Source organism: Eptesicus fuscus, chromosome 8 (genome assembly GCF_027574615.1).
Source record: "Eptesicus fuscus isolate TK198812 chromosome 8, DD_ASM_mEF_20220401, whole genome shotgun sequence".
Classification (NCBI taxonomy): domain Eukaryota; kingdom Metazoa; phylum Chordata; class Mammalia; order Chiroptera; family Vespertilionidae; genus Eptesicus; species Eptesicus fuscus.
Window position 1 is genome coordinate 80,768,258 of NC_072480.1, and position 27,204 is coordinate 80,795,461.

At 37.2% G+C, this 27,204-nt stretch overlaps 1 protein-coding gene across 3 annotated transcripts in view; it reads right to left on the minus strand.

Annotated features, from left to right (window-relative positions):
* The window catches only part of ADAM9 (ADAM metallopeptidase domain 9), a 99,846-nt gene that overhangs the window by 24,423 nt on the left and 48,219 nt on the right, over window positions 1–27,204 (minus strand). For all 3 annotated transcript variants that reach the window (XM_054720033.1, XM_008146147.3, XM_054720034.1), the window contains exons 12-16: window positions 26,084–26,255; window positions 19,522–19,614; window positions 18,059–18,254; window positions 16,563–16,668; window positions 15,148–15,331 (exon numbers count right to left, since the gene is read on the minus strand). In XM_054720033.1, coding sequence (XP_054576008.1) covers window positions 15,148–15,331; window positions 16,563–16,668; window positions 18,059–18,254; window positions 19,522–19,614; window positions 26,084–26,255 — 751 coding nt within the window. The remainder of the gene's footprint in view (window positions 1–15,147; window positions 15,332–16,562; window positions 16,669–18,058; window positions 18,255–19,521; window positions 19,615–26,083; window positions 26,256–27,204) is intronic.

Genomic DNA, 27,204 nt, shown 5'->3' on the forward strand with positions numbered 1-27,204 from the left:
AGAGGCCCGATTCATGAAAATTGGTGCAAGAGTAGGCCTTCCTTCCCCCAGCTGCCGGCACCGGCTTCCTTCTGGCAACTGGGACCTGGCTGGCTTCCCCCGGGCTGCCTGCAGGCACCTGGGACCTGGCTGGCTTCCCTCCGGCCCCAGCTTGATCAGAAAGGATGTCCACAATGACGTCTGGTCTAATTAGCATATTACCCTGTTAGTATTATAGACGTTATCCCAATAAATTTAATTTTAGAAAAAGGCATATTTTGTTGGTTATAATTCTCAAACCAACCAATCAGCACTTTTTTTTTCCTGTTATAGCAAGAGCTTCAGAGAAAAATCTCACAATTTTGGTAATGTAGATTTTGAAGTAATCAAGCATTCCAGTAAACTGTATCAGCACTGTCATGAATTCTTCCCACAAGAGATTCCCTCAGCCTGTGAATGTCAACAAAAGTCACTGAATGTCATCGATGTTCTGATCTTAGTCAAGCTGACAGAACACTCCCAAAATCACTTCTAAAGAACAGGCTACCAACTGTCCTTCATTTTTATCATGTAAGTTTTTAAAATAATTCAATACATGCACATGGTTAAAAAATCAAATAATAGTAGTGATAAGAGTGCTTATGATGAAATAACTCTATGACTCATTTCCATCCAGTCTGCCATCCTGGCAGTCTAGAGACAAGCACCCTTCCTTGGGGGGTAATTCTCTCCCTATTTTAAATTAGTATCCTATTATTTGATTTCTCTATTTTAAACATCATCAATTAATATCCTTATAATAGATAAGAATTTTGGTTTCTAACACCAACCCAAATGCCCTTCTTTTACCTTCTCAAACTAAATATTGCTTCATATGTACACCATAATATTGGGATATTATCCACTCAATACATTACATGTCACTATTACCTGAGCAAGTTCATAACTAGGTGAAGGCAGACAGGGGAAGCTGATAATTGGAGATCAAAGTATTATCTTTATTATCAATACAGCGACTAACCTGACTTAAGTTAATAATGAACTGGGCTTCCTAATTCTGCACCCCAAAATCAAACTTACCTGCCTAGTCACAGGCTGCTCTGGACAACCACAGGCCTCCCCCCACAGAAGCAGAGCCTGCCTTGCTAAATGTACTGCATGGTTGAGAGAGCAGACCAGAATGCACCCTCTCTGCAGACAGGGAGATCTGAAAAGAGAAGACAGAAGAGACTGAGCCACCCCTGCCCAGTGTCTTCTCACAAACTCATCAACTGCAGCAGTCACTCTGCACCTCTCAGAGAAAGTAAAGGAGAAACAGTGAGGCAGGGAGTGTTATTTATTTTTCTCCAGCTTTATTGAGTTATAATTGACATATAACAATGTGTGAGTTTAAGGTATTCATGTTGATTTGATAACTTATATTTTGTGAAATGATTACCACAGTAGGCTTAGTTAACCCCTCTATCACTCCACATAATTATCATTTCTTTTTTGCAGTGAGAACATTTAAAATCTACTCTGTTGGTACTTTCAAGTATATAGTATTATTAACTATAATCACCATGCTGAATATTAGATCCCAGAACTTAATAATCTTACATCTGGAAGTTTGTACCCTTTGACCAACATCTCCCTATTTCCACCACCCCAACCCTCAGCCCCTGGAAACCACCATTCTACTCTCTGTTTTTGTGATTTTGTCATTTTAAATTCCACATAGAGGTAAGATCATGCACTAATTTGTCTTTCTCTATCTGATTTATTTCACTTAGCATAATGTCCTCAAGGTCCATAAATGTTTTCTCAAATGGCAAGATTTCCTTCTTTCTCATAAATAAATAATAATCCACTATACAGATTATTTTAACATTTTGGCTACTGTAAATAATGCTGCAATGCACATAGGAATAAAGATAACTCAAGATCCTATTTTCATTTATTTTGGATATATACCCTGAAGTGGAATTGATGGATCAAATGAAAGATCTATTTTGAATTTTTTGAGGAAATTCTGTACTATTTTCCAGAGTGACTGTACCAATTTACATTCCCACCAACAATGCATAAGGGTTTCGTTTTCTCTACATCTTCATGAACTCTTATCTCTTGTTTTTAATATTAGCTTATATTAGTATAATAGAGATGTGATTATCTCATTGTGGTTTTGATTTGCACTTCCCAGATGATTAGTAATGCTGAATACTTTTTCATGTACTTGTTGGTCATTTGTTATCTTCTTTGGAAAAATGTCATTCAGAGATCCTCTGCCCATTTTTAATGATTGTTTGGTTTTTCTCTATGGAGTTGGATAAGTGCCTTACATATTTTGGATATTAACCCCTTAATGAATATATAATTTTAAAATATTTTATCACATTCCATAAGTTGTCTTTTCATTTTGTTCAATATTTCTTGTCTTATACAGAGGCTTTTTCATTTGATATAACCCCACTTCATTATTTTTGCTTTTGATGGTTGTGCTTTTTTTTTTTTTTTTTTTTTTTAATGAATCTTTATTGTTCAGATTACAATTGTTTCTCCTTTTTCCCCACATATCTCCCCACCACCCAGGATGGTTGTGCTTTTGATGTCACATCAAAAAATATAATTGTCAAGCCCAATGTTAAGGAGCTTTCTCCCAATGCTTTCTTCTAAAAGATATAGTTTCAGGTATTATGTTTAAGTCATTAATTCATTTTAATTTTTATAAGTGGTGGAAGATAGGAGTCATTAAAATATTTAATAGCATGTAAATATCCAGTTTTCCCAATACTACCTATTAAAGAGATGACCCTTTCCCCCATTGAGTAAAAATTAGTTGTTAAATATTAGTTGACCATATATGTGAGGATTGTTTGAGGCTCTCTATTCTGTTCTGTTGGTCTGGGTGTCTATTTTTATGCCAACAGCATACTGTTTGACTACTATAGCTTTGTAATAGTGACCAGAAATTGTGATGCTTCGAGCTTGGTCTTCTCTCTTAGGATTGCTTTAGCTATTTATGATCCTCATGATCCCATACAAATTTTAGAATTATTTGTTCTATTTCTGTTAAAAATGCTAATGGAATTTTTATTGTATGTACAGATGGCTTTAGATGGTATAAAAATTTTAACAATATTATTTCTTCCAATCCATAAACATTGGATATCTTTCCATTTACAGGCATACCTCGAAGTTATGCATGTTTAATTACAAACCACTGCAATATAGTGATTATCACAATAAAACAAGTCACATGAATTTTTGATTTCCCAGTGCATATATAAGTTATATTTACACTATACTATAGTCTATTAAGTGTTTAATAGCATTATGTCTAATACATATACAAATCTTAATTTAAAAATACTTCATTGCTAAAAAATGTTAGCCATCATCTAAGCCTGTTGGAAAAATGGCGCCTCTAGACTTGTTCAGTGCAGGGTAGGGTTGCCACAAACCTTCGATTTGTAAAAAACAAAAACAAAAACAAAAAACCCACACCAATATCTACAAAGTGCAATAAAATGAAGCACAATAAAATGAGGTATGCCTGTATTTTGTGTCTTCTTAAATGTCTTTCATTAAAATGTTGGAATGTGTAGTGGTCAGATTTTTCACCTCCTTGGTTAAATTTATTCATAAGTATTTCATTTTTTGATGCTATTGTGAATGGTATGGTTTTCTTCATCATTCAGATAGTTCATTGTAATGTAAACACATGCAACTAATTTCTATATGTTGATCTTGTATCCTGCAGCTTTACCAAATTCATTGATTTTTGGTAGCGTTTTTTGGTGGACTCCATAGAATTTTCTATATAAAAGATCGTGTGATTTGCAAACAAAGACAATGTTAATTTTTAATTATAGTTTAGAAGCCTTTTATTTCTTTTCCAACCTGAATGCTCTGGCTACAACTTCCAGTACTATGCTAAATAAGAGTAGTGAGACTGGGCACCCTTGTCTTGTTTCTTAACTTACAGAAAAAGCTTTCAACCTTTTACCACTGAGTATGAGATAAGCTGTGGGCTTGTCAGTATAGCCTTTATTGTGTCTAGAGGTACATTCCTTCTCTACCCAGTTTGTTGAAAGGTTTTTAACATGCACAGATGTCATATTTTGTCAAATGCCTTTTCTGTATCAATTGAGAGAATCATATGATTTTTATCTTTCATTCTAATAATATGATGTATCACACTTACAGATTTGCTTATATTGAACCATCCTTACTTTCTAGAGATAAATACAACGTGATCCTGATGTATTTTCTTTCTAATGTGCTGTTCAATTTAGTTTGCTAATATTTTATTGAGAATTTATGCATGCATATTCATCAAGGATATTGAACTGTAATTTTCTTTTCTTGAGTGTTCTTATCTGGTTTTTGTATCAGGATAAGGCTGACCTTGTAAAACAAATTTGAGAATGTGCTCTCCTCTTTGATTTTTTTTTTTGAAGAGTTTAAGAATTGGCATTAATTCTTCTTTAAATCCTTGGTAGAGTTTACCAGTTAAATGACTTTGTATTAGGCTTTTCTTTGTTGGGAGGTTGTTGATTACTGAGTCAATCTCCTTACTTGTTATTGGTCTGTTCAGATTTTCTATTTCATCATGATTTAGTCTTGGTAGATTATAAGTTTCTAGAAATGTATTCATTTATTCTAGGTTACCCAATTTGTTAGTATATGATTTTTCATAGTCTTCATGATTTCTATCTTTGTTAAAACTTTTCAGTTTATTCACGCTCTAGAGGCCCAATGCACAAAATTCGCTCAGCCCTCGCAGCCCCGGCTTCATCCGGAAGGTCATCTGGAAGAACATCCAAGAGGATGTCTGGAAGGTTGTTTGGCTGTTTGGTCTAATTAGCATATTATGTTTTTATTGTTATAGAAGATTGTTTTCCTGGTCTTGCTAAATTGTCTATGTTTTCTTGTAGCTCACTGAACTTCCTTAAAAACAACTACTTGAGTTCTTCATTAGTAAATCACATATCATCATGTCTTTGGGACCAGTTACTGAAATTATTGTAATCCTTTGGTGGATCTGAAGTTTTGGATTGCTGTCTTCACATCTGAAGTAGCAGCCAACTCCTCCAATCTTTATTAACTGCCTTCGTGAGAAAAATACCTTTCTTCAGCCCAGCTAGGCATCCTGAGGCTTTCTCAGCCTTCTACAAATATGCCTGCTCCATACTTCTTGCTCCCTCTGTGGCAGAATTCTTAGGCCGTCTTGCCTTCTCTAGATCTAGAAAAACACCAAGCCAAGTGACGACAACCTTTTTCTTTTTTTTTGTTTTGTTTTTTGCTTATCAGCTGTCTGCAAAGGCTCACTCTTGCCACCACTGTCAGGAGGGCATATGGGGTGCCCATGTACCACTTGGAGGGATGCACAGGCAAGGCATCCCCAGGCACTTGTGCATGGGCTTTTTGTGGAGTCTGCTAAATAGTTAGTAGGAACTGCATTATTTTAATGTCCTCCACAAGTCCTACGCCCCCTCCCAGCCTCTTCTCACCCCTCAGTCATGCAATTCACACCTCGGTACATTGGGTGGGGTAAGAAAGAATATACAGGCACAGCTGGGGAAGCCAGGTGTTCACTGACCTGCTCTCATTTCCCTCCTGGGAGAAATCAGGAGCTAAAAAGGTCTCTCCTGGTCCTAAGCTCTGCCACCTTGGGTAAGGAATGACATGAGTAGAATTGCTGTAGACAGTTAGACAGACATGTGTAGAGCAAGGACAATGCGCCAGGTATAGAAGGTCACCAGGATAGAAAGCCCCAGGTACCTAGCAGTGGACAATCAATTGTACTGTGGGACCTCACCCCCAGGGTGATTTTTCCTCCCCTAGCATATCACTGGTCATTCGGTTTGGACCCCCTGATCTTTCCTCCCTAGAGATAACATCTAGGCCTCAGTTGTATATCAGCTCTCAGGCCCAGATAAGCAACAAAACCAGCCTCAGGACCAGCTGCATTGAATACCAGCCCTGGTACCAGCCAATCAATCAAGGGAGACCACAACTCTGAAAGAACACACCTGGAAAACTGCTGAACATTCTATTAAGATCTTTCCCTGGGACCTCCCCTAAAATCTGCCCTTAAAACCCTTAGGCTGGAGGCCCCAGTGTGTTCTCCCTCCCAGGAGCACATCCTGCCTTTCCCTCTCCCTTCTCTCTCTCCCCCACAGGCACGTTACCTTTAGCTTCCCCACTCCCAAGCTCCAGAGGCCCTTCCTTTACCTCTGTAACTTGTTTCCTGAGCCCATCTCTTCTAGGAATTATTTTTCTACCTCTATAATGTACCCAAAATGTTATCTTACAGTTTGGGTCTTGCTCTGAATTCTTTCCTAGCCAGAACCCAAGTACTGAGGTTGCTGAACCAGTCAGACAACTGGTGCAATTCCCGCCACTTACAACAGAATCAAACTGTTTCTCTTACCCTCTCCAATATGTTCAACTCGTATTTTTTTGCTCCAACACTGTGCTGGAATTTGTCCACTAGAAACCTGGATTTCTGCAAAGACTCTCTTATCTGTGAGTGACTAAGATGTTGTTTTCCAGGAGCTTCCAAACTGTGACTGGAAGAGCTAAAGCCACGCAAAGTCACTTAAGTCCACATCCAGGAGGAGGTCTCTGTACGCCTATTACCTGACCCAAGCTGGACAAGACTCCTCCCAGGTCTCCTGATGTATGGTGCGGGACCCCACAGCTCTCATTAAGGCACTTCTGTCCATTCATGGATGCCAAGTTGTTATTGTTATTGAGCAGACACAAATGAGGGACCTCTTATTCAGCCATGTTGCTAATGTCACTCAAAAACCCAGAAGTGTTATTTTAATGGAAATTCATCCATAAGGAAACAAGGAAATGGGGAATAAGTATCCCTTACCAATAATTAAGACAAAACACTGTTGATTTCAAAGCCAAATATTAGGACTACGTTTTCTTTCTTATAGAGCTTCCCCACGCCCCGCCTCCTCCCCCCCCCCCCCCCTTTTACAGGTAACACATGCCTTCTTACACAATTGGCCTTTTGTGTCATTTCCTCTTTCAAGTTTCCTATTTCTCTAAAAACTTGGGGCCTCCCTTGCCCCAATCTATATTCATTATTCTCCTGGCCTGATACACTGCTGTTATATTGGAATTTCCCTTTGACATACTTCTAAGTCCTAGATCAACCATTCGGACCTCACAGACCACCAGTGGCCCGAGGACCACTGGTTGGCAACTGCTGCCCTAGATTACAATTCTCTTTTTTATTTACTTCCTCATTTGCTGGAACATTAATTAGATGATTTCCTAAGAAAGGATTTTTTAAAAGTTAACTTTTCATATCCTGTAAGTCTCTGAAATGTTTTTATTGTGCCCTCTCACTTGATTATGTAGGCATAATTCTAGGTTGAGAATCTTTCAGAAACATGAAAGCATTGCTCCCTTGTCTTCCAAAATTCCGTTCTCAATTTTATTCTTTTACATGTGACCTATTTTGGGAGGTCTTTGCTTGTATGTTTATTTGTTTTATTTTGTCTCTGAAAGCTATTGAGATTTTCTTTACAAGTATTCTGGAATTTCATAATTGCCCACTTTCCTTGTTTTCTTTCTCTAAATTAGAAATTTTTATTATTTGAATTTAAAAATCTTTATTTGATCCACACAGGCTTTTTTTTTTTTTTTCTATCTCAGTCTTTTTGTGAGTTTCCTCAGAGAATTGTTTAACTTTATGTAATAATCCATCTCTGGTAGACACGAGCAGAGCAAGGACGATGGCCTAGGTACAGAAGGTCACCAGGGTAAAAAGCCACAGGTTCCTGGTAATGGACAATTGTAGAGTGGGACCTCATTCCCAGGGTGACCTTTCTTCCCTAGCATATTGCTGGTCATGCGGTTTGGACCCCCCTCCCAAGAGATAACATCTAGGCCTCATAGCTCCAGTCCCAGAAAAGCAGCAAAACCAGACAAGTGACACCTAGGCTGACCCCAGGAGCAGTTGCATTAGATAATGACCCCCTGCCTTGCACTGGCCAATCAATCAGTGGAGACCTAGACCCTGAAAGGACATATCTGGTGTTAGGTCTGATCAAATAAACTAATTGATACCCCCTCCCCTCACTTGATTATGTAGGGAAACTGACCTTTAGATAATTTCCCAACTGACATTCCCTTTTGCTTAGACCACATTCCATTTGCTAAGACCAGTAACTTTCCCCTCCCTACTTGTCCAGCATTCCGATCCAACCAGAGAATTTCCTGTCAAAAAAGCCCATCTAGAATCCTTTAAAATCTCTTATTCCCCCCGCCATCCCTGGGGTGCTCACCCCATCTGGCTTCCAAATGACCTAATAAATTCATAATTCTTTTCCCCTTTCAGCTCACGCATACCTCCTTCAATGACTCTAACACCTAGAAAGCTGCTGAATATTCCATTGAGATCTGCCCTGAGTCCTCCCCTAAAAACTCCACCTTAAAACCCATAGGCAGGAGGACCCAGCATGCTCTCGCTCCTGGGAGCATGCCCAGACATGTCACCTTTACTTTCCTCACTTCTGAGGCCCTTCCTTGGCCTCTATAACTTGTTTCCTAAACCCATTTCTTCTACAAATTACTTCTCATATCTCAGTGATTTTCTAAATAAATATTCTCTTATAGTTTGAGTCTTGGCTCTGAATTCTTTCCTAGCCAAAACTCGAGTACCAAGGTTGCTGCCATTCCCACTGCTGCAAACACATCTATAGTTCAGTGATGTATGCATGAAGGAAACAGTGTACTAGAATTAGGATAGGGATACAGGCATTTCAGAAAAGGATGACCAAATATATCAAAAATTTTATCTTCTCATCTCCAACCTAGAGGACTAGGCACATGGTTGCTGATGCTTTGTTGACAAAATAAATAAAAGAAACAAACAAGAGAATGAGCTAGCCTCTCCTTTTAATAGACTAAAAGTTATTCCATTTCAATCTCATGCTTTAACCCACTCTCAGCTATAAACTTTATTTACAAATCACAATGTGTTTAGGTTTCTGTAAACCTAAGATACAGTCTTATTCACATCCTATCAGTTTGCACTGTTAAGTTGTAGGTTCTACTACTCTGTCAACCTACTTTCTGTTTTCAAAATTTGTGGAAATCTTTGTCTACAGATGAAATTTCATATATTTCCCACTTTGGGATTTATTCCCTATTTATTCCTTTATATTCTGAGATTTAGCGGACAGAGAAAATAAATGAATATTACAATCCACCATTTTTTTCAGATGTTTTACCAATTCCTATTTTTACTCTGCACTTAATTGGTTTATAAGAACTGATTGGGATAATTACTTTTATGTGTCCGCATGTATGTGACACAGGGTGCCAGATATGTGATCAAACATTATTCTGAGTGTTTCTATGAGGGTGATTTTTGGTGGGTTGAACATTTAAATCAATAGACTAAATAAAGCAAACTGCTTCCCTTATCCAATCAGCTATGACTAGAATAGAACAAAAAATCTAACCCTGCCCTGAATAACAGGGAATTACACCTGCCTGCCTGTTTTCAATTGGGGACTGTGGTTTTCCAGCCTCCTGAACTAAAACATCAGCTTTTCCTGGGTCTTGGGCCTGACGGCTTCCAGAGTAGAATTACTATCAGCTCTCCTGGTTCACAGACCTTGGACTCAGGCTGGAACTCCACCATCATCTCTCTTGGATCTCTAGCTTGCCAAATGCAAACCTTGAGCCTTGTCAGTCTCCATAATCATTGTGTGAGTCAATTACTTATAATAAATCATATATATATATATATATATATATATATATATATATATATACATATATATATATATATATATCCTTCCTATTGGTTATATTTCTCTGGAGAACCCTGACTAATGCAGATACTGATACCTAGAGTTGTTCTAGAGAAACAGATTGTAAGGATAAGTTTTCTGAACTGGTTCCTGAGCTTATTAAATTGGCTCTCTTACCCGATTACATTTAAAGACATGAATAACTCTATTTTCAATAGTCCATATTCCGTAGTGTGACATGGCAATAGATACTCACAAAATATCACCACTGGTTATTACTAATCAACCACTTATAAGAATCAAGATTCTGAGTTACTATGTATATGATTCTTATGAACATTTTACAAATAGGAGATTGGTTACTCCAAATATCGCTGGACAAAGTGGGGAAAGAAAAGAATGAGTTCACAAGTCTGAATTCCCAGCTCAAGTAAGGCATGAATGACCTGGAAACTTCTGAGTGCACTGAAGGAGCCCCTAATTCCCTGTGACAGGAAGGCTGAAATCTATGAAAAATCAAACCCAGAATCTCATCCTGAAACTGGAGAGATTACAGCACAAGTCGAACTCCAACCTCACAGGATATTCACTGTTAAAAAGAGGGCAGTGATTGGGGGAAAATGAGATCCTGACAGCCGGAATGGAGATGTGTAGGACGACCCTGATGAAGCAGGGGACATTGTGTCCCTAAATTCTGATGAGGCTTCTCTGCCAGGGGGAGTGGTCTCCCTACCCTCAAGGGAGTCCTTTCCACTCCCAAGATAAGGGATTAGCGCTGCATTGCCTGAGGAGATTGTAATAGCCTCCTTTGAGGAAGCTGCCTTGCAAGACAATGTTGATTCTCCTTAGGACTCATCCCACCACCTTTGTTTCCAAATCTATGACTAGACTCAAGTAGGAGCAGGTCCCTAAAGATGAGGTACAAAGTGTTACCCAAGAAGTATGCTACATACCAAAAGAAATACTTGAGTTTTATAATTAGGTAGTATACAGACAGAAATACAAGCAGCATATATGGGAATGGATATTAAGGGTGGGGGATAATGGCAGAAAGAACATAAAGTTAAAGCAGGCTACATTTATTGATATGGGTTTACTAAGTAGAGATTCTGCATTTAATGTTGCGGATCAGGGATTTAGAAAGAGATGTATAATAGCTTGTTGGTTAATTGCCTGAAAAATGTACTAAAAGAGCCCTGGCCTGTGTGACTCAGATGGTTAGGCATCATCCTATGCACCAAAAGTTTGCTGGTTCAACTCCCAACCAGGGCATATACTTGGTTGCAGGCTTGATCCTTGGTAGGGAGCATGCAGAAGGCAAGCCAGTCTGTCTTTCTCTCTCTTTTTCTCTCTCACTCTCCCTTCCTCTCTCTAAAAATCAATGAAACTATGTATTTTTAAATGGAACAAAAGCCCATGAAGTGAGTTGAAAATGCTGAATCTGCCTTCGTTTCAGGTAAAAGAAACAATTCAAAGACTTAAAGAGACTGGAATGTTAGAGTGGATTTGCCATTTAAGACCTTACTCATGATCCAGAAGACCTACCTTTCACCATAACTGTGAAAAATAAGCTTGAAAAGGGGTCCCTAGCACCTTTGAAGAGCTCTGTGATCACTGTTCTCTGTAGAACAGACCTTACAGTGGGAACTGTGGTCAATGAATGAGAAAAATGAAACACAATGAGAGATCCTGGGTAACAGGGGCCAAGTGGCAGGCCCCAACTGCCAAAACCAATGTGGGCATGTCACAACCAAGGAGTGCAGAGTGAATGCAACAATCAGAATAGTCTGACTCTCATACACTGCCTATAATGTTGGATATTTGATCATGGAGCTCCCAAAAGTGAACGTGATAGAAAGCCTAAGAATACATTCATACTGGATCTGTAGAAGCAGAAAATTTCTAGGTCAAGTGAACAAAAATCTAACCTGGATCAAAAAAACTGAGTCACAAAATAAAAGGCATCCAAATTGGAAAAGAAGAAGTAAAATTGTAAATTATTCACAGATGACATGATACTGTACTTAGAAACCCCTAAAGACTCCATCAAAAAACTAGTAGACTTAATAAATGAATTTGGCAATGTAGCAGTATACAAAATTAACACCCAGAAATCTATGGCTTTTTTATACACCAATAATGAACTCACAGAAAGAGAAACTAAAAAAAATAATCCCATTTACATTGCAACAAAAAAATTAAGATACCTAGGAATAAATTTAACAAAGGAAGTAAAGGGCCCATACTCAGAAAATTACAGGACGCTGAAAAAAAGAGATAGAGGAAGACATAAACAAGTGGAAGAATATACTGTGTCATGGATTGGTAGAATCAACATCATTAAAATGTCCATACTAGCCAAAGCAATCTATAGATTCAATGCAATCCCCATTAAAATAATAACGGCATATTTCAAAGACTTAGAGCAAACTCTCCAAAAATTCATCTGGAACATAAAGAACCCTGAATAGCTGCAGCAATCTTGAGAAAGAAGAACAATGTTGGAGGGATCACAATACCAGATATCAAGCTGTATTACCAAGCCACAGTTCTCAAACTGCCTGGTACTGGCACAAGAACAGACCTATAGACCAATGGAACAGAACAGAGAATCCAGAAATTGACCCAAGCTCAATTAGTATTTGACAAAAGAGGCAAGAGTACACAAAGGAGTCAAGACAGTCTCTTCAATAAGCAGTGCTGGGTGTGTAAAGCACGTCTGGCCATTTCTCCTTCCAAGCAAACCTACCAGAGAACAACCTGTTGTATTGCTTGAAATTCTGTCCACTGGGAGAATTTTCCTTCACCACTGTCCTTCAGGAATGTTCCAGAATGGGGCTACTGTGCTGCAGTCATCCACTTTCTTTTCAAAGAGTACAAACTTCCAGTTTTAATAAGATGAGTAAGTTCTGGGCATCTAATATTTAGCATGGTGATTATAGTTAACAACACTGTATTATACACTTGAAAATTGCTAAGAGGGTAAGTTTCTGTCTCCACACACAAGAAAAATTTATTCATGTGAGATGATGGATAAGTTAACAAACCATATTGTGGTAATCATTTCACAATATATATGTGCATCAAACCATCACATTGTACATCTTAAGTTTATACAATGTTATATGTCAATTATATCTCAGATAGAGGCCCGATGCATGAAATTCGTGCACTCGAGGGGGGGGGGGGTCCCTCAGCCCGGCCTGTGCTCTCTTAAAGTCCGGGAGCCCCGTGATCAATCGCCCCAAAGAGGGAGGCCCCACCCACTCACCCTCACCGAAGCGCCACCAGCCAGGTAGCCTGGGCCTCCCTCTGCAGGACCAGGGCTCTGTGATCGGTCTCCCCGCAGAGGGAGGCCCTGCCTACCCACCGTAGCCTGCCGGTAGGTAACCTGGGCCTCCATCTTTGGGCCAATTGTAGAGTTTCCCCCCCCATCAATCACCCCACTGGCGGGTGGCCTGGGCCTCCCTCTGTGGGGCGATGGTGGGCCCCCCAACCAATCGCATTGCACCTGCCTTGGCTGGCCTGGCACCAGTGCATGTCATAGCATGGTTGTCCAGTCGTTCTGCTGTTCGGCTGTTTGGTTAATTTGCATATTATGCTTTTATTATTATAGATAATGCTGGGGGGGGGGGAGAGAGGGAGGCCAACAAGGGAGAAGCAAAAATGAAAGATACAGGAAAGAACTACAGAACATTATCTGGGATTCTGGGTCTCAAATCTCTTTAACTGATTTTGTTTTTAATAAATAAATTTCCTGTTATGCTTTAATTCAGACTTAGCTGAGTTTTTGTAAGACTTAAAGAGTACTGACTATAATTTAGAGTAAAATTTCATAAATTCAAAAAACTCATATGTATAGAGCTTTAGAAATACAAAAGTATGCTTACTAGCACATAGAATCCAGAAATATATCTACAGAAAAATTCAATGTTACCAATATTTGCTCCAGGAATATGAAGATAATTTAATGTTAGGCATTTTACTGATATGACCCAGCACATCAATAGCCAAAACAAAAAAATTATTATTTCAATAGCTGATTTTTTTAAACTAATAAAATTTAAAATCTATTCTTTTTAAATTCTTATTAATTAGGGTTAAAAGGATATTCCATTAAAATAAAAAATATTATCTAACCAACCCAATAGCTAAAATCATATATAATCTTCGAAGGCTAGCTGTATTCCCAGTCAAATTATAAAATCAATAAGAAAAACACACCACTTTTTAAATGGACAAAGACATCAATAAGAAAATCATGAAAGAAGGAATGAATATATAGACACCAAAAAATTGAACATCACTAATAATCAAGAAAGAGTAAAATAAAAAGCTTTAAAACAATAGAAGCTAATCTTGACTATCATATGGAGAATTAAAACACTTATTTAAAACTGGTTGGAAGGTAAACTAGTAAAAACTTTTATAAAGAGAAATTTGGCAAAAATATATCTAAAACTTCAAAAGTATGGACACCATTGTCTCAGAAGACAATTAAGGTATTCTGAAATTTTTATTTATAAAGCCATTTACCTCTGCATTGTTTATCATTACTGAAGCAGTCGAGTATATATAGTGGGAAGGACAGGAACAAAAATATAAGGCTCTTTTTATAAGCGGGAAACAACTGGAACTGAAAACTTGGTAGAAATTAAAGTAAATTGAGGGTCCGCCTTGTCTTTTCACCTGCCACATAATCAGTCAATTGTGTTCTCTCCTCCTCCTCTATTCTCCTCTGAGTTGGTGTCTTCACCTTGTTCAATAATCCCACATCCTTACATCTTATGTAAATGGCTTAAGTTTGCCATAAGCCTTCCAGCCCTGCTCCTGCTTCATGGCATCTCTCAAAGAATTCTTACAGTTTCTGTCCTACTCTTAATTACTGTTCTTTAATTACTTATTCCAAACAAGTTCCTCTTCTCATATGGCATCACTGGCATTAAATCAGAGGCTGGCTAACTCTTAGCTCATATCTGATCCAAACAGCTCTGGTCAGGATAACAGGGAGCATGGGCAGGGCAAATACTCTGAGATTTCTAGTGCAGAGACACACGTGGCTGCACATGCATGCACACACACACACACACACACACACACACACACACGACCCTGGAAATCTCCTTAGTGTCCCAATAATGGCAAACTGACTAATAAATTATAGCTCATTGATAGGGGAGGGAAAAATGCACAGCATATGGCAATATTGAAACCACAGGTGATAATATAAGAAAGAAATCTGGATAGTAGAATCATAACTATTCTTAATTTTGTTCTTGATGGCTTCATATTTTCCCAAATCTCTATACTAAACATAATTTCTTTTATAATCATAAAAAATCACTTTGCATAACAATATTTAAAATTTTACTTTATAAATAGAAAACATTTTAATTACCTTTCCAACATCACATCTTGTACCTTCATTCACCATCCCAGGATCTGGAACATCTGATCCTAGCTGAAAATCAACACCCCAACATTTGGTGCCTCCACTGGGGGTCAGAATAATAGCAGGCACAATTCCAAATACAGGCATGTCTTGGACATTCTCACATTGAAGTTTTCCACACAAAGCATTTCTATAAAGACAGAAAAATAAATGTAAAATGCATCGGTATAGATACAATAGAAAAATTATATATGTGCACATAAATAGAGAGTGTACTACTATTTAGCTGAAAGGAATCTCAACAGAAAGTGTGTGAGAGCAACAGAGATCAAATCAGCTCTCTTTAAATACAGCAGAGAAGAGCAGAGGTAAATGGACGCTGAGGTGCAAATTAGTAGGGTGCCAGGCGGTGCTGATGCTCCTTTTTGCACACCTAATCCCTCCTCACTATCTATCTAGGGCTCAAAAAAGTCTAATAAAGTTTCTTATAAATATGATATAACTTTATAAATAGAAAATAATAGAACCATATCAAAATATAATTGTGCCCAGCCGGCATGGCTCAGTGGTTGAGCTTCAACCTATGAACCAGAAGGTCACATTTCAATTCCCAGTCAGGACACCTGCCTGGGTTGCAGGCTCGATCCCCAATGTGGGGCACGCAGGAGGCAGCCAGCCAATCAATGATTCTCTGTCATCATTGATGTTTCTTTCCTTCTCTCTCTCTCTCTCTCTCTCTCTCTCTCTCTCTCCCTCCCTTCCTCTCTGAAATCAATAAAAAATATATTTTTTAAAAAATTTCAACTGTGTCTTCTTTAAAGAAGTATGGTAAGAAGAAAATTAGATTCTGTAATGTAAAATAACTAAGAGGACTCCACCCTTCTTGGCTTGGCTCTGAGTTACTTACTTGAAGACTCAATCCATAACTCATCAATACACCAAGGCTGTGTGAGTTAAATGCCCTTCCCAAATCCTTTCATAACACACTAAGTACCCCTAACATCAACTCTTATGATGCTGTATTGAAATTTCCTATTTAATTTATCGCTTTTAAATTATAAAGCAAGAACAACATAATAAAATACAAAATTAATTCTGTGCTTCTATGGACTTAACAACACAACCTTTTAATGAAAGGAAGAAAGAGGAGGAAGAGTGTTTATTTGTGATTCTTAGTGTAGAACATAGATAAACAAAGTAAGATTCTAAAAACTATTCGATTTCAGACAGGTAATGTCAAAAGGGGTGACTTAGTTTACCAGTTCTATTCAGTCTCCCTGAAACCTTGTGTTGCAAAATTGTAAGTTTGAAAAGTTTGGTATTTAAGGGAGAGAAAGTCGGCAGTCACAAGGAGTTATAAAACATGACTGGTCTTGTAATCATTCCTTCTCCTTTATAACCATAAACCTCCCGTCACTTACCCAGTGGCACACTTCTTGTATTCATTACCAGAGAAGCCACAATTGCCAAATCTGTCACCTTTAGAATTCACATCAATGAAACAATCTCTTGGGGCAGCCTTGGCTTCTGTAATGTTTAAAAAAATGTTAAGTTCTGGCAATTTATTTCAGAAATAAAAGTATTCCCTATGATAGTCCATACAACTGGATGAACTGCCTCAATACCTTTGAAAAAGTTTCTAGCCTTAAGGGAAAAAAAAATTTTGTTCCACACTTTATACTTAACAACCAACTGTAAAAATAAAGCTTAGATTATACTTAAAAGTTAGACTAAACTCAAACACTCAAGGCTTAAAAGAGGTGCAACTATAAATAAATAAGATGAAACTATAAATAAATTAAAACCCACACACAGTATGGGTAGCATTTTCAGCATAGTCATTCCCATTGCTCTCAAACACATATCTATTGCACTCCTGGTTAAATCAGGTGGGGAAAGGTTGATGAAAATATTGCCAGCTATTATTTGTTTTTTTATTTACCATATGTGGAAGCTCAATTTAGGTATTCCTAGTAATTAGATAGACTGACATCATGACAACTGATAAAGTAGCATTCCAGCCCGGCCGGTGTGGCTCAGTGTTGTCTATTGTTACATTGAGGACAGTGATTGTGAAAGAATGAGATCCTGAAAGCTGAAATGGAGATATGTGGGAAGGCCCTGATGAAGCTGGGGACACTGAACCCCTAAATTCTGATGAGTCTTCTTTGCCAGGGAAGCAGCCTCTCCACCCCCATCGAAGGGGATTAGGCGTGCACTGCCTGAGCACTCGAACAGAAGCATCCAGTCTTCCGGGGTCTCAGGCCTGCCAGCCTGGGGACTGTAACTACACCATTGGCTCTTCTGACTCTACAGCTTGCTGACGTACCCTGCAAGGGATCTACCATTCTCTGTGACTATGTGAGCCAAATCCTCATAACAATAGTGAATGCCTACCGTGGGAAAAATCAAAACATAGCATTACCAACAGGTTATCTAAAGACCTGGAACAAGTAAAAAAATAATCAGCTAGAAAAGATAAAAGTGGTTTCCTCAATGAATGGAGATATTACTTGCAAGTACACTTTGATTTTTCATAAAATCTTTAAATAATTTGGATCTTTATGTGTAAATATAAGTTTAATAAAAATGAAAACTTTAAAAAGAGAATCAGAAGAATTTTTAAACATCCTAAATATTTATCAGTAATAGAATAGATTACATTTATGTAATAGAATACTCTATTACATTATGATCTAAATGTAAATCTCAATATAGATGGATCTCAAAAATATTTTGAGTGAACAATGAAAATAGCAGACCCCAATGTATATCCCCATACTATTTATATGAATTTACTAAAACTAAAATTTGATATTATGTATATGTGTATATACTGTAATTTTTATTTCCACTTTTAACCAAAACTAAAGCAAAAAATAAATAAAAGCAATCAATTATAAATAAAATATCTTACTTGAACCAAAGATGACTTGACACTGAGCATCATAATATTGGCACATGCCATTGTAACAATAGGCTTTGTTATTCTGGCAAGGATATCCATTCTGAATAAAAACATCTGGCTGACAGAACTGAGAAGTACCATTGCAATATTCTGGAACATCACATTCATTGGTTTTTCCTCTACATAAAGTACCTCCTGGAAGAAACTAGGGTAATAAGATTCAAATGAAACAGGAATATCAGGACAATTCCCACAAATTAATCAAATTTGAAACTATGGTATTTATATGTATAAAAGTTTAATAACAACAAAAGATTAAATAAACCCAATGGAAAAATGAACAGAGGCCAATAATAGGCAATTCATAAAAGTCATGAAATACAGGGGGGAAAAAACATCACCTCATTGATAATCAAAAGAAATGCAGATTTGCCCTGCTGGCATGGCTCAGTGGTTGAGCGGCGACCTGTGAACCAGGAGGGCATGGTTCAATTATAGTCACGGCACATATCCGGGTTGAGGGCTCAATCCCCAGTGTGGGGCATGCAGGAGGCAGCCAAAAAATTATATTCTTTCATCATTGATGTTTCTCTCTTCCTCTCTAAAATCAATAAAAATATTAAAAAAAGAAAGAAATGCAAATTAAACAAAGATATAAAAGCACATTAAACCTATCAAACTAACCAGGATTATTACACTTGCTAGAAACCAATGTTAATGTAAGGAAACAAGCATGTGACTAGACTGGTGAGTATAGAATGGGTGGGAAGTATGTAAAATGTGTGCCAAAAATATTAATATTCAAACACTGCCTCAACACTACTACTTATAAACAAAAATTGGAAGCAATCCAAATGCCCATCAATTGACTAGGTAAAGAAATTACTGTATTATCATACAAAGAAGTACTAACTATACAACCATCTAGAACTACATGAGTGGAAGAAAACCCACTGTATTTTATTGAAAACACCAATAGGAAAAATATATGTATCTATATTTAGCAACTTAACCCCCCTCCTTGCGTGCATGTGCACACACACATTCATTCACATACACACACTCACACACACATACACACATTCACACACACACACACACACACACACACACACATTCACAATCACATTTATACAGAAAAAAATAACTAAATTAATAACATATTATCAAAAATGGCTATGTCAGGAAGGTTAAAATATAGTCTTCCACTGTCTGTTTTCTATACTGTGGTATTGTGGAATTTTTAATAAAAAACATAGATTACTCTTAAAATGAAAAAATGTTTCTACTTAGGAAAAAAATTTCATTAGACTGTAGTAAAGAGAATGTGATGCAAAACTGCAAACTGCCAAAAATGTTTTATGTTATCATGTAATAAACAATGCTCTCCTACAGATCAGAGAAAAGAAATTTTGATATATAATACTGTTCCTTTTTCTATATTTTTTCCAAAATAGGGAGGAATTTCTTACCAAACAGTCTTTGCAACAGTCACCATATGCACATTCAGCAGATGATTTAAGCTTACAAGTACTTCCTTCACAGCAAGGGTCCAATTCACATTCCTGTGAAAAGAAAATGACTGGCAATAAAGAAATGAGTTATTGTCATCAATATTCATTAATAAAATTCTTATCTTAGACCTCAAATCTATTTCTTCCTAATCTGGCAATAGCAACTAATCTCTGGAAATAGTCACTATGCTGGATTTGTCAGTGATTCTTTCACTGCAACTACCAGGTCTCAACATACATCAAAGGACTGAAATCATCAAGAGTATGTGTCTTCGTCTGCTGGTACTGCCAGGACAAAATACCACAGATGATGGCTTAAGCAAAAGAAATTTATTATGTCACAGCTCTGGAGGCTAGACACCTAGGATCAAAGTTCTAGTCAATTCATTTTCTGGTGAGGACTCTCTTCCTGGCTTGCAGACAGCTGCCTTCTTGCTGTATTCTTAAAAGGCCTTTCTTCCGTGTGTGTGTGTGTGTTCAGAGAAAGAGAGCAAGTGAACTTTCTAGAATCTCTTCTTATAAGGACACCAGTCCTATCAGATCATAGATCTGTCCCATGTTAATTTACGGGTGACACATTTAGTCCACAATAGTGTATTTAATCATCACAGGAAATTAATCATCCATGAATGCATTTCTCTTCATGCTCAGGGTCCGACTTCTCTGTTGAGTGGGTCTTCACCCTATGTGGACATTCTTTTTTTTTTTTAATTTAAATTATTTATTGTTTAAAGTATTACACGAGTCTCTTTTTTCCCCCCATTGACCTCTCCCCAGCCACCCCTGCCTCCAAGCACAAGCCCTCACCCTCCTATTGTCTATGTCCATTGGTTGTGCTCATATGCATGCATACACGTCCTTTGGTTGATCTCTTACCCGCCTTCCCTCATAGGTTATACAAGACTTCTATGTCTTGTTATTCAATGCTTCTATGTCTCTGGATCTATTTTTATTCATCCATTTATTTTGTTCATTATATTCCACAAATGAGTGAGATCATGTGATATTTATCTTTCTCTGACTGGCTTATTTCACTTAGTATAATGCTCTCTAGTTCCATCTATGCTGTTGCAAATGGTAAGAATTCCTTCTTTTTTACAGCAGCATAGAATTCCTTTGTGCAGATGTACCACAGTTTTCTAATCCACTCATCTACTAATGGGCACTTAGGCTGTTTCCAAATCTTAGCTATGGTGAATTGTGCTGCTATGAACATAGGGGTGCATATATCCTTTCTGATTGGTGTTTCTGTTTTCTTGGGATACATTCCTAGAAGTGGGATCACTGGGTCAAATGGAAGTTCAATTTTTCATTTTTTGAGGAAACACCATACTGTTTTCTACAGTGGCTGCACCAGTCTGCATCCCCACCAGCAGTGCAAGAGGGTTCCTTTTTCTCTGCATCCTCACTAGCACTTGTCGTTTGTTGATTTGTTGATGATAGCCATTTTGACAGGTGTGAGATGGTACCTCATTGTTTTGATTTGCATCTCTCAGATGACTAGTGACTTTGAGCATGTTTTCATATGTTTCTTGGCCTTCTCTATGTCCTCTTTCGAAAAGTGTCTATTTAGATCCTTTGCCCATTTTTTTATTGGATTGTTTATCTTCCTTTTGTTAAGTTGTATGAGTTCCCTGTAAATTTTGGAGATTAAACCCTTATTGGAGATAACATTGGCAAATATGTTCTCCCATGCAGTAAGCTTTCTTGTTTTGTTGATGGTTTCTTTTGCTGTGCAAAAGCTTTTTATTTTGATGTAGTCCCACTTGTTTATTTTTCCCCTTAGTTTCCATTGCTCTAGGAGCTGTAACAGTAAAGATATTGCTACGACATATGTCTGCTATTTTGCTGCCTATGGCTTCTTCTAAGATTTTTATGGTTTCCCTTCTTACATTTAAGTCCTTTATCCATTTTGGGTTTATTTTTGTGTATGGTGTAAGTTGGTGGTTTAGTTTAACTTTTTTGCATGTATCTGTCCAGTTTTCCCACCACCATTTATTGAAGAGACTGTCTTGACTCCATTGTATGCTCTTGCCTCCTTTGTCAAATATTAATTGAGCATAATGGCTTGGGTTGATCTCTGGGTTCTCTGCTCTGTTCCATTGATCTATATGTCTGTTCTTGTGCCAGTACCAGGCAGTTTTGAGAATAGTGGCTTTTTATCTTTCTTGGCTTCTCCCACCCCACTATGGGCCATCATTTCTCTCCTACCCTACAAGCTCCCACCCACCGAGACACCTACTCTCCTATGTTCCAACTGATGTCTTCAGCTCTGAATTGTTCAGGAAAGGAAGGAAAAACGGAAGAGAGAAGAAGATAGGGGAAAGGGAGAAAAGGTAAGAAAGGAATGAAAACTAGCTTTCTTATTTCTTATTAAAATAAGATGTCAACTTTGAGGGAAACTGGGTTAAAAAAAAATACATGGAACTCTTTGCACTAGTTTTGCAACTTCCTGTCAGCAGAGTGGTGATTGCAGGGGGGAGTAGGGAGTGGAGGTGAAAGAGGACATAAAGGGATAAATGGTGATGGAGAAAATATATAAAGAAAAAAATTAATAATAAATGAACTATAATCTATACCTTACACCATACAAAAAATTTAAGTCAAATGGATCACATACCTAAATGTAAAAGTTAAAACTATAAAGCTTCTAGGAGAAAACATGTGCAACCTTGGATCAAAAGATTTCTTAAATATGACACCCATAAAAGCATAAATTAATAAAATGGGCTTCATCAAAATATTAAACTTCTATTCTTCAAAACATACTGTTAAGACAATTTAAAAAATAAGCTACAGACTGGGAGAATATATTTGCAAGTTATATATCTGACAAAGGACTTGTATCCAGAATATAAGTACTATCCAAATTCAGTTATAAGAAAACAACTTAATTTTTTAAATGGCAAAGAGCTTAACTGACATGTCATCAAAAAAGACAGATGACAAGCTGAAAACATGCTCAAAATCACAAGTCATTAGAGAATGTAAATTAAAACCTCAATGAGGTACCACTTCACACCTAATAGCACAGCTAACACCGAAAAGACTGACCGTATGAAGTAGTGGCAAGGATGTGAAAGAACTGCATCTCTTATACACAGATGGTGGGAAAGTAAAATGGTACAAACCACTTTAGGGAACAGTTTGAAAGTTTCTTAAAAAGTTAAATATACACTTACCATATGACACAGGAATTTCACTTAGGGTATTTACCCAAGAGAAATGAAAACCTAAGTTCATGTAAACACTTGTAGGTGAATGTTCAAGCAGCTTTTTGTGTTAATAGCAAAACACCAGATACACCCCAAATATACATTAAGAGATGAATTGACAAACTGTAGTTTATCCTTACTATTCGATGGTAAACAACAATACAAACAAATGAATTACTGACACTGCAGCAATGTGGATAATCTCAAAAGAATTATGCTGAGTGAATGAAGCTAGACCAAAAAAAAAAAGAGTATTCCACTTATATGAAACTCTAGGAAACGCACACTAATGTGTAATGTCAAAAAACAGATCAGTGATTGTCTGAGGAGAATGGGGGAAAAGAAGGGATTACCAAGGGTTGCAAAGAACTTTTTGGATGATGTGTTCATTATCTTGATGTAGTGACAGTTTCACATCTATATATATAAAAGCCAAGCAACTGGAATGTCAGAACAACCGGAACAACAGGTCACTATGACACGCACTGGGGCCCCGATCGGCCCCCCACCCCGAATGGGAACAGAGCCAGTCAGCCAACCGCCTGTGGCCCCTCCCCCAGCCAGTCCCAACCTCGATCAGGGTGGGAGTGGCAATGGGGGGGAGTGGCCGACCTCCTGCAGCCCCCCACCCCTGGCCGGCTCAGCCCCGATTGGCCCCAATTGGGGCGAGGCAGCTGGACCCCACCCATTCACAAATTCATGCACTGAGCCTCTAGTATGTATATAATATGTCAAAATATATCAACTTGTATGTTTTAAACATGGGCAGTTTATTACTGACCAGTCTTCAATTGCCTATTTCTTACCCTTTGCTTTGTCTTGACCAAATTTTAATAACGCTTCTTTCTTTTATATAGGTCCCTGGACTCTGCTTGTCGCCCTCATCAGCTAGCTTCCCCTGGAAATCAGCTGATCACAGCAGAACACTTTCCTGTCAGTCCTCACTGGTTATTCCCCTTGCTTCTCAGCTTCTCCTTAAAAGATTCTGCTTATCTCTGCTTTGCCCCCACCTTTACCCTATTAAAGAAAAACCTTTCTCTCTTTGATTCTGAGATACTTCCTGATTTCGGAGATCAGAGTGGTCTCCCTATTACAATAGCCTTTCCTTATCTAAATCCTAATTTAGTTTTTTGACATTGTATTCAATTATACTTCAATAAAGCTATTAACTTTTTTTGAAAAACACTGTAAGATGGCTTCATAAAAAAAAGAGAGAATTAGGAAACAGTGTATACATATATTCTGATTATGCTAAAAGTATCATTTTAAATGGTTTTGTAATAACTAACCATTAGTGGGCAGAAGTTAATTTTCTACCTCAGTCCGCATGATCCCCTCAATTAAAGAGTAATCTAAAAAAATTTAATTTAAAAAACACTATTAAAAAGTATAAAGAAGCTATGATGATAATCTTGAAAAAGGAGTACTACTAGTCAAATACAAAATTCAAAAAGTTTTAAGAAAAATAATGGATAAATTTGCCTTCATTTAAATTTTAAATTTCAATATAAGAAAAATACATGCAATAAAAAGCTAAATGACAAGAATAAACCCTAGTGTAAACTGTAGACTTTGGGTGATAATGATGTGTCAATGTAGAGCCATCAATTGTAATAAATGTACCTCTGTGCTGCAGGATGTGGACAATGGAGAAGTGCTTGTGTGAGGGGCAGGCAATATATGGAACTCACGGTACTTTCCACTCAAATTTGCTTCGACCCTAAAACTGCTCTAAGAAATAAAGTTGATTAATTTTTTTAAGCTTAATGATAAGCAACAGTCAGAGAGGAAATATTAGAACATATTCACAAAGGACTTTGCTCATAATACATGAATTGCTAGAAGTAGATTTTTAAAAATCAACAGCACAACATATAAACTTATGCAGGATATAAAATAATAACTCATAAAAGGAAATTATGCATATGGTCTAAAAGCATATGGAAAGTGATAAAAACTAAATGAAACTTGAAACAAACATAATCAGTTGAGAGGGTACATGAGAGGAGCTAGAGTTTATGGAAGTTCTCACACTCTACAAAATCCTACAGGAAGAACTCTATGTTAATAATAAAGTGCTATGATTCTAACTTCCTTTTCCCTTCTATAAATACCCCTCTATCTTGGCATGTAGGCCAGAGTGTGCACATATAATCATGTGATTTTTGTCCTTCATTTTGTTTATGTGATGTACCACATTTATTGATTTACCAGACTTGCATCTCCGATGGGTTAGAAAGGGTAGGAATGAGGGATATCTGTCATACTATCAACAATAAACGTATATTTTTAAAGAATAAATTATTTTTAAAAACATAAAATATGTAAGGATCAAGAACTGAGAATGCCTGGAAAGGCAAAGAATTTGGTCATGCTTAATAGCATAATGTTAATTTAGAAATTAAACATGCTTTATTAGGCCTTATTTTCTTCATTTGAAAATGAGAATATAAAAAATATCAATCTGTTTGGGTTACTGTGAGAGAATTATACCATGTAAAACATTGAGCAGAAGTCCTGACATGCAGCAATAATGCGATGAAGGCTAATTACAATTTCATTATATTATACATACTGCCTTTCTAGAATGGGAAGTCTTCTGGCAAAGCCAGGTGTGGTCGGGTGAAGAAGAACTTGTGGGAAAGATTGAGAATAGAGTGAAGCTTACACAAAAATGAACAAATTTCTTTAAAATTTAATGCTAGGCCTAGGAGGAGGCCATTTGGAGAGGAGAATGGCTAAGATATAGAACAATAATAATAAAGATGAGCATAGGCTTATGGAAATAAGTATGGGCATCAGGTGTGATAAAACCACAGATCAATAGGTAAGCTGGAGGTTAATTAATGGAGGATGTTAATTTCAGTGCCAAGAACTTTGTTAATGAAGGGCCCTGGAGAATGAGCCAGCTTCAATTTATTATTAAAATGAGTTCAACCAAATAAATATTTCTGCAATTGCAGTGCCAGACAGAATGTGAGAGTTTACCAGTAGAACCAAGTGAAAAACCGAGTCATTCTTTAAAGTAAATAAATGACCCAATAACCATAACAGAAATGGTAGGAGCTAGCAAAAATAAATAAATAAAGAATCAGCATGGCGCTTTCCTTGACATCAAAACAGATGACACCATTAGTTATGTTCTGGGAAGGAGGAGATGACCAATCCCAGGAACAGGTCCCCACAAGGAAAATGCCAATCAGTTTTACTTTAGCTCCTAGGCCAGAGTTGCCCACAGCAAGCTATTTAATTTTTTGCAAACCCTGAAGTAATGTGACAAAGCAAAAAGCAAACATTCAACTGACCTTTGGAGAACCACAGTCACACTCTTCCCCGGGGTCCACCAACTTGTTGCCACAGAAAGGAGCACTATAGGCTTCATCAGGCTTGGGAATATTAAGAAGGCAGTTTCCTCCTTTATTTAAAGTTAACTTCTCAAAGTCCTCTGCACTGCAACTGCTGAAGTTCCTGGAACCTCTATAATAAACATCAAGAAAAAGAGCTCATGTCACAGCAATTACTTTTATCAAAAATTTAAGTCATGTCTTCAACCAACTAGAAATGAATATTTAAAACAGCAGTTAATAAGCTAACCAAAATAGAAATGAGAATTAATGTCTATTTCTAAAAAATATAAAACATTATCTCAGTTACTATATAATTACTATTTGGGTTACAATATATTATTCCTCTATGAAAAAAATCTTCTAATCACTTTCACTGAAATACAAAATCATAAATCTTGTCAGAAGACAGTTTAAAAATTATCTAGTCCTATCCAGAATTAAGTTTTATTTATCTTCCATAGTAAAAGGTCTTCAAGTGTTTGGAGCTAGCTATACGTTTACCCAATCTTCTTTTCACTTATTGTTTTACTCAATCACTATAAAATATCTTCACATGATCCCACTAACTATTTTTACTTTTGAAGATTAACGGGAAACACACCCAATATACAACAAGAATCTTCTAGAAATCCAAGTCACATTAAAATTTTATCAGGGGAATTTTGTGCCCTGAAAGAATCTCTTCTTCTTCAGGTTGAGCAATGTTGCCAAAGCAGCAGTGGGAATAAAAACGGTTGCATTCTAAGGTGCATGCCTATCTGTGTTGAGTCTCTGTAAATCCCAGGAATCTAAGAAACAGTTCCTTCCTGTGAAATTTTGTCCCCTGGGTATTCAGTTTACATTCTTCTTTGCTAACTGACCCAAAATCTCCAGAGAAGGAGATAGTCCTGGCTCTAGGCTCTTGGGAATGGAAGGCAGTCTATCTAGAACATTTTGGTACTGTTAACTTCTATTCGACAAAAAGGTATTTGAATGTGAGATGCTGAAGGGTTTTAACAGATTGGCAGAGAAGGAACATGAACGATCAATTGCCTATTACAAAAGAATGAGTAAAGACAATATTTTGACTCACACAGAAA